Source organism: Schistocerca cancellata, chromosome 8 (genome assembly GCF_023864275.1).
Source record: "Schistocerca cancellata isolate TAMUIC-IGC-003103 chromosome 8, iqSchCanc2.1, whole genome shotgun sequence".
Taxonomy (NCBI): Eukaryota; Metazoa; Arthropoda; class Insecta; order Orthoptera; family Acrididae; genus Schistocerca; species Schistocerca cancellata.
In genome coordinates, this window is record NC_064633.1 from 575,396,677 (window position 1) to 575,409,810 (window position 13,134).

The 13,134-nt window shown below is 42.3% G+C and overlaps 1 protein-coding gene across 2 annotated transcripts in view; it reads left to right on the forward strand.

The window, feature by feature from the left end:
• The window catches only part of LOC126094726 (transient receptor potential protein), a 412,416-nt gene that overhangs the window by 202,659 nt on the left and 196,623 nt on the right, over positions 1-13,134 (forward strand). For both annotated transcript variants that reach the window (XM_049909269.1, XM_049909268.1), the window contains exons 6-7: positions 3,173-3,315; positions 9,592-9,793. In XM_049909269.1, coding sequence (XP_049765226.1) covers positions 3,173-3,315; positions 9,592-9,793 — 345 coding nt within the window. The remainder of the gene's footprint in view (positions 1-3,172; positions 3,316-9,591; positions 9,794-13,134) is intronic.

Here is a 13,134-nt window from a genome sequence, read left to right on the forward strand (position 1 = left end):
CTGATTCGTTCGCTCCCCTCCTTCTACTAAGGGGAATTTCTAGAGCAGTCGTTGCTAACCTTAGTGAAACAATTAACCCCGCACGAGAACAAACACCAAAAAATAACTCCAGCGAAGTTTAGCACCTAACTAGTCTTTAAATTTTAAAAAATTGCATTCTCAATTTTAAAATGGTAAAATGTAAATAGTATTTAGTTAAAGTTGCAAGTTATTTTTATTAAAACAGAAAATAATAAGTCAACATGTTAGTCGTTATTATTGATTTCTAACACGCTTTTCTGTATTCGATTTGACAAAAATTAATGTAGATCTGAAAGTCAAGCTCTAGGATCATTCAGTTCCTCGCTTTTGTTGCCACTAATGCCACAGCCGATAGCACATTTTCACATCTATTAGCGTTAACCAACTGAATCCGTATTCTTCAGGCTTATTCCGATAATCGCTGATACCGTTACCAATCACTTGTCAAAACATTTCAGTTACTGTGTTATTGAAAGTTTTTTCGTCGTGATTTCTTTTTTGTGTCTCAGAAGTTGTTCTGTGATTCGAATTTCACTATCAGAAAATATTCATTTATTCGTTGGAAATGGTGTTAAAACTCAGGAATTTCCTTGCCGCTTTGTCCAGTCAAGATAATAGATGGCAGTGGAATTCATTACTAACGACAAATGCAGACTGCTACACGTGAATGGAGAGCAAATGAAGTAAACAAAAGAGTGAAACTGCAGTGAGGTGGCTTTGGTTAAAAATAGGTATTTTGAAACAAAGCTAACAATATTATTAAAAGGCAAGTTTACAACCTGTGTGTATCACAAGCTTCTATTTATGGTAACGAGGCATACACTTTTAATGCGAATACCACTAAAAATTGAGTGTTAGTAGAAATAAATGGAGGGGTACATCATGCGAATTGCTGTCAGAGACAGCAGTAAAAAGACATAGTTCATGAACACACTGGAGTGGAAGAAGTAAATACACTGAAGCTCCAAAGAAACTGGTATAGGGATGAGTACTCAAATACAGAGATATGTAGTCAGGCAGAATGCAGCGCTGCGGTCGGCAACGCCTATGTAAGACGAGTGTCTGGTGCAGTTGTTAGATCCTTTATTGCAGCTGCAAAGGCAGCTTATCAAGATTTAAGTGAGTTTCAATGTGGTGTTATAGTGGGTGCTCGAGCGATGGGACACAGCATCTCCGAGATAGCGATGAATAGGGGATTTTCCCGTACGACCATTTCACGAGTGTACCGTGAATATCGGGAATCCGGTAAAACATCAAATTTCCGACATCGCTGCTGCCGGAAAAAGGTCCTGCAAGAAAGGGACAATGTCGACTGAAGACAATCGTTCAACGTGACAGAACGCCATCCCTTCCGCAAATTGCTCCAAATTTCAATGCTGGGCCATCAACAAGTGTTAGGGTGAGAACCATTCAACGAAACAGTATCGACATCGGCTTTCGGAGCCGAAGGCCCACTCGTGTACCCTTGATGACTGCACGACACAAAGCTTTACGCCTCGCCTTTGCCCTCTAACACCGACATTGGACTATTGATGACTGGAAACAATTTGCCTGGTCGGACGAGTCTCATTTCAAATTGTGTCGGGCGGATGGACATGTACGGGTAGGGAGACAACGTCATGACTCCATGGAACCTGCATGTCAGCAGGAGACTGTTCAAGCTGGTGGAGGCTCTGAAATGGTATGGGGCGTGTGCAGTTGGAGTGATACGTGCAGATACGACTCTGACATGTGACACGTAGGTAAGTATCGTGTCTGATCACCTGCATCCGTTCGAGTCCATTGTGCATTCCGACATACTTGGGCAATGCCAGCGGGACAATGCAACACACCACACGTCCAGAATTGCTACATAGCGACTCCAGGAACCTTCCTCTGAGTTTAAACACTTCCGCTGGCTACCAAACTCTCCAGACATGAACATTATTGAGCATATCTGGGATGCCTTGCAACGTTCTGTACAGAAGAGATCTCGACCCCCTCGTACTCTTACGAATTTATGGACAGCACTGCAGAATTCATGGCGTCAATTCCCTCCGGCACTACTTCAGACATTAGTAGAGTCCATGCCACGTCGTGTTGCAGCACACCTACGTGCTAGCGTGGGCCCTAAACGGTATTAGGCAGGTGTACCAGATTCTTTGGGTCTTCACTGCATAACAGCAATAAATAAAATTGTTGTGGACTGACAAGACAGCCAGTCCACAGTGACGGGTAACCGAAATGCACGCGTACACACACGCCGGCTGGCGTGAGGTCTGAAACAGGATACGTGATGAATGCTATACAGAAAAGTACGTAGCTGCGTTAATACTTAACTTTACTTCATCCTTGTGGTACATCGCTCTTGACGATACAAATGAGACTTTTTAAATACAAGCACTGTAAGGCGAATGGCGCCTTGCTAGGTCGTAGCCATGGACTTAGCTGAAGGCTATTCTAACTGTCTCTCGGCAAATGAGAGAAAGGCTTCGTCAGTGTAGTCACTAGCAAAGTCGTCGTACAACGGGGCGAGTGCTAGTACGTCTCTCTAGACCTGCCGTGTGGTGGCGCTCGGTCTGCAAATACTGACAGTGGCGACACGCGGGTCCGACATGTACTAATGGACCGCGGCCGATTTAAAGCTACCACCTAGCAAGTGTGGTGTCTGGCGGTGACACCACAAAAATGAAGGTGGATGAGGACGTGACGAGGAGGTGTTCCCTACTAAAGTGGACGCGATAAAAAAGGATGTAGGTAACAATCTAATGGAAAGCGATTATCTCACATAAGGACACATGCAGTAGAATGGATGCGTACAGCTGAAGCCCATAGTGAATGGAAAAATCCGGAAGATTCCATTGTTCAAAAGTGGATACCACATGACTCATGATAACGATCTAATAAATAGTAGAGTCCAGCGAAACAGCGACAACATCACAACCGCACCCTTTTAGTTCGTACCGCACAGAAAATTTCACAATGCTCTTCCATCCTAACGGTGCAAATGCTCCCAGGTTGTAAGCTACTGCTGTAGAGTGAAGTAGGCCATGTTAGAGTGTCTACTCAGCACCCCAGTAACTTGTAGATAGAGCTGGCAAGCAGTGGCCTACCTGCTGTTCTAGAGTGGAGAATGCCACGTTAAAGCGACTACGGCGCTTACTGTTGGCAGAGCTGGGAAGCAGTGGACCGCTCCTCGTCGACCTTCACGCCCGACATCACGCCACTCATCCTGGCGGCGCACATGAACAACTACGAGATCCTCAAGATCCTGCTGGACCGCGGCGCCACGCTGCCCATGCCTCATGACGTCAGGTAGGCGCAGCCACAGGTGAGGCGGTGCTGGTGCAGGCCGCTCAGTGCCCACGTCACCACAACCCTTTCTCAACCGAATGGGAAGTGTACACCAAAAGGTGAAATAAAAAATGTCATTCTCAGTCAGCCTGCTATATTCTCTCTGTCACACCCACACTTTCAGACATTAGATCAAGAGACGGTTTGTCTCAAGCTGGGAACTGCGTCAAGTTGATAAAAGGGAATCCCACGTATGGAACCATTTTTGGCACTTGCATGTTAGCTTCTGCACGGCTTGTTTTTCCCTTCAGTCTGGGAATTACGCAGTCATCTTCAGATACACACGTTCATTATTTACACCCATTTTCGCATACACATGTCACGACGGTACTAAGCACTACGCACTGTAAAAATTCTCTGAAAATGATGAAAATATTTATATAGTTGGTGTTGGTGCTGTTCGCCGATTTTTGATAAAAAAAAGTTAAAGTTAGTTTAGTCTGAATAGTTAGCTCGAGCCCCACGTGCTATGGCACGAAAATATTTGTTACACTCAACACTCAGCTTAGCTTAATTGAGCGGCCCCACAGACGTGGCTGGTCTCAATGTTTGGCTACGTTTTTCGTCATAGCGAGCTAGCACACACCTGTCGTAAACTCAAGTTTCTAGCTGAAATAAAATACAAAAAATAAAACACAAAAAACAATGGAGGCAGGTATTGCGGTGAAATTTAAAATATTGAGTCACTCACGTTGATTTACGATTTGAACAAATAGTTTATTTCTATTTTCCCACGAATAGTCTTCAGTATATTGACTAAACACTTAAAATGCAGTCCGAGGGGCTTTTACACAATCGCGGCCGTTAATAACTGATGCTACAACACTTCACTATAAAATTCATATTTCGCGATCACGGCGCTCGACAGTTTATTCACAGTTCACAATAATACTCTATTGTCTGCTGTCCTAAACCACCATACTGCGCTCAATTTGATCGTTTTCGAACATGTCTTTTGTCTCCGATCGTGGCTAACAACCCAATACCAACTCCAGGTGGGCGGCATGTCCGGCCGCCCTAGACACCCTCAAAACGACTGCCTAACTCAAAACAACGTTTGACAAGAAAAATTACGAATATTCTGTAGCCAAACATAAAACCACACATGATACATTGAAAAATATGGAAATTTTCCGGGCAATAACAATTTAAAGTCTAATTTTCTTGTATCTGCTACCATTTTTTCACAAATAATGTTCTTGTGGCGTGATTTTGCTTTTCCCGGATTTTTTATACTAAACATCAATAGACAAATAAAAATACATACTTAATTACTCATCTACACCTTTAAACTTTAGAACTCTGCCGCTAGGTTCGTCTCTTCACATTTATTTATTACGAAAAACACAATTTCTCTCAGTCGAATCCCATATTCCGACCTCTCATTCAAAAATGGTACATGTTCAGCTAAATCGGCTATGATTGCTCGATGCAGCTCTGCCAACCGCATCCGGAAACACTTTGTTCATATTAATCGGCCAAAGCATTGCCGATATATTAGCTTTTGAACTTTCATAAATTTACAATTTTCAAGGCAACAATAACTTTTAAACTATTATAGATTTTTGTGGCGCGTCTGTATAATTTAGCTTTACATATTTTTCTGTCCATGAGTGCCAATTCGCACCTTCGTAACACTCTTAGTTCTGTTTAATCAATTTCTCTCTGGCATATAAATTCCTTCAAGCTCGCAAACACGGTCATATGCTCCCCTGCCAAGCTCCAGCATAATCACTAGCCGCTCGCCACCCCCCCTAGCAACCCCCAGTCACGTGCTCTGCGGCGAAAAACTCATGTCTCTTCTACAACTTTAAAATTTTTAAAGCGCTAAACACAGTTTATATAAAACATGGTAACATAATTTACATTGTCATCTGTTAAATATCTGTAGCGCAATGGAGTTCATATTTATCATGACCATTTAAAACTCTTCAGGTATATTATTACCACATCAGAAAAAGATACAGTGAGAATAGAGGACGAGTGGGTTCAGCGCTAAAAATACCTACATTATTGAGCGAAAATAGAGGTAGATTAGCCTGAAAAGAATGACAATGATTTGAAGTTTATCATGCAACAATAGAAGAACTTCATAAACCATTAAGAGAAATTAAACATAGAAAATCTACTGATATTGATGGAATAAATGTAGAATTATTAAAATGTAGGAATATGACGATTGCTCAGTAGCCGCAGCTTTCGTACAATGGTGTTGTTCCGCTCTTGGAAGTAGGTCCAACTCATGTGTTAGATATATCATTACTGTGTCACTGTAAATGAAACTTTAAGACATTTTGATGTATTAACAGCCATCAACGTTTTTCTTAATCATACTTTAGCTACGTAATTTTTATTTCAAAAATCATGTACAGTGACAGTGTCTAAACGCTATTTGCCCTCTGATAGTCTCTCTGTTCCTACGTATCGTGAAAATGGACGATACTGCTTCCTGTTTTGTAGTAAAACACGGACGCGGAACACCGTCAATGGTGAGAAACAAGTTGTTGTTAATGTTGTTCTCAAGATTACAGAGAAAAATCAGCTCTGACGTTTATCGAGAAACACTGTGTAATAAAAATAAGGAAAAGTGTTAAATTTACATTGAAACTTCCCCTTAGAAAAATTATACATGACTGTGTTTAAACTGACACACAATATTTTTAGCGCAACGCAATCTGACTTTCAAAAATCCCTACAAAAGAATGGTCCCGACTAACATTAACCTATACTTTTCACAAATCACTTACCTCACAAAAATCTTGGTTACTCGAACTATTGCAATACAGCGAGCGCCACTACTGCCAGCTAAATAAAAGATTCAAACTACGGAAGGCACTAACTACTGATAGGCATAGTTAGCAAATGAAAGATTTTGATAGAGAACAAACAATGTATTTACCTTAGTAGTCATGAAAAGTCATAATGTATATAGCAGTTCATGACAAATTTCAAAACTCCGCCGCTTCTCTCCCCACATCCACCACTGCTGGCGGCTCACCTCCAACTGCGCTACGCTATGCGCTGTTCACATCCAGCTGCCCAACACTACAATGGCAGACAACAATGCAAACTAGCCACAGACTGCACACAGCACAGCCAGTGATTTTCATACAGAGCGCTACGTAACGTTGCCAATAAGAAAACATAAACAGCCTACATACATAGCACCCATGCTCCCCACAAAAAATTTTACAAATTGTTTTGGACAGTGGCCAATAATGATTTGATAAAATTTTTCATAATTACAACAAAAAAGATATCAAATGCACACACTTATTGAAACAATGTTGGTCAAAAGCTACACTAATTACACAAACTACAAGAAAAAATCAGAAGATTCCAGTGAGGTACCCTCGGCTAAGGGTCGACATATGAAACTTCCCCTTAGAACATTTATACATGACTGTGTTTAAACTGACACACAATATTTTTAGCGCAACGCAATCTGACTTTCAAAAATCCCTACAAAAGAATGGTCCTGACTAACATTAACCTATACGTTTCACAAATCACTTACCTCACAAAAATCTTGGTTACTCGAACTATTGCAATACAGCGAGCGCCATTACTGCCAGCTAAATAAAAGATTCAAACTACGGAAGGCACTAACTACTGATAGGCATAGTTAGCAAATGAAAGATTTTGATAGAGAACAAACAATGTATTTACCTTAGTAGTCATGAAAAGTCATAATGTATATAGCAGTTCATGACAAATTTCAAAACTCCGCCACTTCTCTCCCCACATCCACCACTGCTGGCGGCTCACCTCCAACTGCGCAACGCTATGCGCTGTTCACATCCAGCTGCCCAACACTACAATGGCAGACAACAATGCAAACTAGCCACAGACTGCACACAGCACAGCCAGTGATTTTCATACAGAGCGCTACGTAACGTTGCCAATAAGAAAACATAAACAGCCTACATACAACATGCGTGGCGTAATTGGTAGCGTCGCAGATGGGAAATCGTGGGTGGTTGCGGGCGGCGGTTAACAACTCGCGGTGTATCATTTTTTTTCGTCGGTCTGAATACCTAAATCATTTAAATATGAAATTCATCAAATGTTTGGTAGTTACCTTATACTTAAACATCATTTTTAAAGAAAAATGCATGTCTTCTAGCGTCTAATTACCTTCCACACGAAAAATTCTGGTTTTCATCACAAATACACATTCTTATTTATCGACATTTTATATATGATTGTTGAAGTTAAGAAAACATTACACAATTAAATTTTTTTGGAGAAAAATGAAGAATCAAATATTGTTTGTTTGATTATGCCCATCGCTTTGTAGGACAGATGTGGTCTCATACGAGCCTGAGTGAGAAGCTTCGTAGAAACATGGAGAACAATATTTTTCACGGTGTCGAGCACACAGAGCTTCATTTTTACAGTTTTCGCCTTAATACTGCAGTCTGAACCCAATAGAATTGATCTGGAGCCAAGTTAAGGGACTTGTCGCGATAAATAACAAGACATTTAAGCTGCCAAACGTACTGAAAGTAGTGACCGAAGCTTCGTGACACGTCACTGGCGATCGATGGCAAAATTGAGAACAGCACGTCATAAAAGAGGAGGGGGAAATATGGAGTTTCTGGTGCCTTGGGATTCTGTTGATGACCGCCTAGTTATCAGCGTAGCAATACTGAATGTATTCCTCAGAGTCCGATGTGGAAGGAGTTCAGAGATTACCAGACGACTGACTGTAATACTTTCAGAGGCTTTAATATTTAACTACGTGGTGAAATCCCAGCAGTGTGGCCTTAAGCCGCACATAACTCATGCGGAAAAATTACCCTTTTTAAAATCAGGAGATTTCATCACTCTTGTTTTAAATCCGGTCACTTAAGAAGCGTATCGCCTGAGCTTTGCCAGATATTGTTTGCTTCTGTTTAAAAATTAAATAACGTTCACAGCTATATTGCTCTCAGCTCGTCTATTTTCACGCCTTTACTGCAGCTTTACACATCACTGCAGGTTAGTTGGATGAGTTGCCTGGCCAGTGCTGTCAAAGTTAAACGTGCCGATAAAGCTGTTGCCCGTATTATCTCTGTGTCGATGCAGGCGTAACGCACAGCATAAAATGTATCATCACTATCATACTTGACTCTAGTCGAAACTGCTTCGGTGTCGTGACACGTGAAACGAAATCCAGTGGGGTTCCAGCAAACGCGAAAGAAAACATAGTGTAACGAAACTTCCTGGCAGATTAAAACTGTGTGCCGGACCGAGACTCGAACTAGGGACCTTTGCCTTTCGCGGGCAAGTGCTCTACCATCTGAGCTACCCAAGCACGACTCACTCCCCGTCCTCACAGCTTTACTTCTGCCAGTACCTCGTCTCCTACCTTCCAAACTTTACAGAATCTCTCCTGCGAACCTGCAGAACTAGCACTCCTGAAAGAAAGGATATTGTGGAGACATGGCTTAGCCACAGCCTAGGGGATATTTCCAGCATGAGATTTCCACTCTGCAGAGGTATGTGCGCTGATGTGAAACTTCGTGGCAGATTAAAACTGTGTACCGGACCGAGACTCTAACTCGCGGGCAAGTGCTCTACCATCTGAGCTACCCAAGCACGACTCACACTCCGACCTCACGGGAGAGTTTCTGTAAAGTTTGGAAGATAGGAGACGAGATACTGGCAGAAGTAAATCTGTGAGGACGGGGCGTGAGTCGTGCTTGGGTAGCTCAGATGGTAGAGCACTTGCCCGCGTAAGGCAAAGATCCCGAGTTCGAGTCTCGGTCCGGCACACAGTTTTAATCTTCCAGGTAGTTTCACATCAGCACACACTCCGCTGCAGAGTGAAAATCGCATTCAGGAAACATCCCCCAGGCTCTGTCTAAGCCATGTCTCCGCAATATCCTTTCTTTCAGGAGTGCTAGTTCTAAAGGGTCGCAGGAGAGCTTCTGTAAAGTTTGGAAGGTAGGAGACGAGATACTGGTAGAAGTAAAGCTGTGAGGACGGGGCGTGAGTCGTGCTTGGGTAGCTCAGATGGTAGAGCACTTGCCCGCGAAAGGCAAAGGTCCCGAGTTCGAGTCTCGGTCCGGCACACAGTTTTAATCTGCCACGATGTTTCATATCAGCGCACACTCCGCTGCACAGTGAAAATCTCATTCAGGAAACATAGTGTAACGTTTACATGAGATTTATTGTTCTGGTGAACGCAGTACAGCGCAGAGAGCCGGCCAGTGTGACAGACGGCCGGCGCCGTGTTCCGCCTGTCGGCAGGTGCGGCTGCGACGAGTGCGTGGTGTCGAGCGAGGCGGACTCGCTGCGGCACTCGCAGGCGCGCATCAACGCCTACCGCGCCCTCACCGCCTCGTCGCTGATCGCGCTCTCCTCCCGGGACCCGCTGCTCACCGCCTTCGAGCTCTCGTGGGAGGTGCGGCGCCTCTCCCGCATGGAGAACGAGTTCCGCGACGAGTACAACGTGAGTGCGCCGCCTCGCCTGCGACGCCAATAGCGGCATCAGCAGCCCAGACTTTCTACTGGCCTTCTTGCTGGAAACAATACTGCCACTTACAAGGAATTCTTGTTGTTGTTGTTCTTGTGGTCTTCAGTCCTGAGACTGGTTTGATGCAGCTCTCCACGCTACTCTATCCTGTGCAAGCTTCTTCATCTCCCAATACGTACTGCAGCCTACGTCCTTCTGAATCTGCTTAGTGTCTTCATTTCTTGGCCTCCCTCTACGATTTTTACCCTCCGCGCTGCCCTCCAATACTAAATTGGTGATCCCTTGATGCCTCAGAATATGCCCTACCGACCGATCCCTTCTTCTTGTCAAGTTGTGCCACAAACTCCTCTTCCCTCTAATTCTATTCAATACCTCACCTCATTCGTTATGTGATCTACCCATCTAATCTTCAGTATTCTCCTGTAGCACCACATTTCGAAAGCTTCTATTCTCTTCTTGTCCAAACTATTTATCGTCCATGTTTCGCTTCCATACATGGCTACACTCCGTACAAATACTTTCAGAAACGACTTCCTGACACTTAAAATCTGTACTCGATTTTAACTAATTTCTCTTCTTCAGAAACGCTTTCCTTGCCATTGCCAGTCTACATTTTATATCCTCTCTACTTCGACCATGATCAGTTATTTTGCTCCCCAAATAGCAAAACTCCTTTACTACTTTAATTGTCTCATTTCCTAATCTAATTCCCTGGGCATCACCCGACTTAATTCGACTACATTCCATTATCCTCGTTTTGCTTTTGTTGATGTTCATCTTATATCCTCCTTTCAAGACACTGTCCATTTCGTTCAACTGCTCTTCCAAGTCCTTTGCTGTCTCTGACAGAATTACAATGTCATCGGCGAACCTCAAACTATTCATTTCTTCTCCATGGATTTTAATACCTACTCCAAATTTTTCTTTTGTTTCCTTTACTGCTTGCTCAATACACAGATTGAATAACATCGAGGCTACAACCCTGTCTCACTCCCTTCCCAACCACTGTTTCCCTTTCATGCCCCTCCACTCTTATAACTGCCATCTGGTTTCTGTACAAACTGTAAATAGCCTTTCGCTCCCTGTATTTTACCCCTGTCACCTTTAGAATTTGAGAGTATTCTAGTCAACATTATCAAAAGCTTTCTCTAAGTCTACAATTGCTACAAATGTAGGTTTGCCTTTCCTTAATCTTTCTCCTAAGATAAGTCCTAAGGTCAGTATTGCCTCACGTGTTCCAACATTTCTACGGAATCCAAACTGATCTTCCCCGAGGATCGTCTTCTACCAGTTTTTCCATTCGTCTGTAAAGAATTCGCGTTAGTATTTTGCAGCTGTGACTTATTAAACTGATAGTTCGGTAATTTTCACATCTGTCAACACCTGCTTTTTTGTGATTGGAATTATTATATTCTTCTTGAAGTCTGAGAGTATTTCGCCTGTCTCATACATCTTGCTCACCAGATGGTAGAGTTTTGTCAGGACTGGCTCTCCCAAGGCCGTCAGTAGTTCTAATGGGATGTTGAATAGTTAACATTAATAGTTAACATTAATATAAAAACGTCATTCAACTGCCTGTCTCTACAGGCTTTATGCAACCTGCAACACCTTTGAATACCACAGGTAAGACTTTTATATTTTCTGCGCCGGCCGGAGTGGCCGTGCGGTTCTAGGCGCTACAGTCTGGAGCCGAGCGACCGCTCCGGTTGCAGGTTCGAATCCTACCTCGGGCATGGATGTGTGTGATGTCTTAGGTTAGTTAGGTTTAATTAGTTCTAAGTTCTAGGCGACTGATGACCTCAGAATTTAAGTCGCATAGTGCTCAGAGCATTTTTTTATATTTTCTCCCACGCCATGCGCAAATGACCAGGATCTTTCCGTAGGAAATTTAATGTAGTTAAATTTTATATTGCTATCTATTTCCCCTAGAGGCTGTAGTTTCTGAATTATTCGAGAAAAACGTACAAAACTGATCTTTAAATGCGTTTTTCTTGAAAAACTAGAAAACTGTGGCGCCCATCGAAAACGTATCACAGTATAAAATTTAACTACATTAAATTTCCTACAAAAAGGTGCTGCTCATTTTTTTCTGTAAGATTAATAGACTGCACATAGCTAGCAGGAGAATATGAAAATCTCGCGGGTGCTTATTGAAGGCTTTGCAGGTTGCATAACACCCAAAGGTAAGGGCAACTGCTGAATCAACCCTCTCCTCCTTAGACTCGTCAGGCGCATTTTCTTTGGTATTTCGGCACATAATTGCAATTTCATTTCTCTAATGTGTAGCTGAAGACAGCTCAAAAACATTTCTCATCACATCTTCCATATTATGCCCAGCGTCGACAGATATCTGTTAACAGAACGTTAAAACACCTTAAATAAGCAGTACTGTAGCTGCCATGGCCCACGTTGACTGCTACTGCCTTGCAGCAACACTGCTCATTTGCTACTGCAATACTTTTTTTAAAAACATGTTCCTGTTCATACATAACGATAAAAGGAATATAGCGCTACACTAATTTCGGACCGCTCTATCGAATAGGCACATAAAGTTCCAGTTCATAGATCATTTTGTTTATACTTGGGAACAAACCGACACTTTCTCACGCTAGGCGTAGCATGGAAAGGCCTCATGAGTGCTATTCTTTGGAATGACTCCAGCTACAAATCAAGAAAAACTAAATTCCCAATATCTGCCGAAACGCCAGAGAAAATGAGTCTGACTAGTGCTAGGAGGGACAGCAAATTGCTTTCCAATAACGCAGTACAAGCTGTAAGATGCCTATCTGGCAGCTTAAAGGGGCAACCAAAATTTGATTTTCAATTTTCCTGGTAATTATTGAATATAAAAATTTAAAAACCTGTCATGATCTACTGATTAAGAGGTATAACCTGATTTTAAAAATTTAACACATAGGGAAAGTGTTGCAGCTAGGAACTGCCTGCTTTTCTCGAGGCAGATAAATGGCATCACAGGAAATGCCCGGATTTTATTCATAAAGTGTTTCAAAATGAGAACACTAAGCGAATTCCAACATACTTTACACATACTGTATAACCAATATAAGTAATTAATAGTAATAAGTTCGTAGCGTTTTTGTTTGCGTATTGGTATTCTCGTTGCTACAGGTTCATTTATCGACCATAATTTTTTATTTGTTCTTCACTGTTGCTATTTTAGTTTATATATTGTCATTTTGTCATTTGGATATACTACCTGGAGATATAGACACTAGAAAATGAAATGCTAACTGAAGAAATCGGAACATTTCCGACATAGTCATCTGTTTGAGTTCAATAGAGGGGTGACAGTAGCG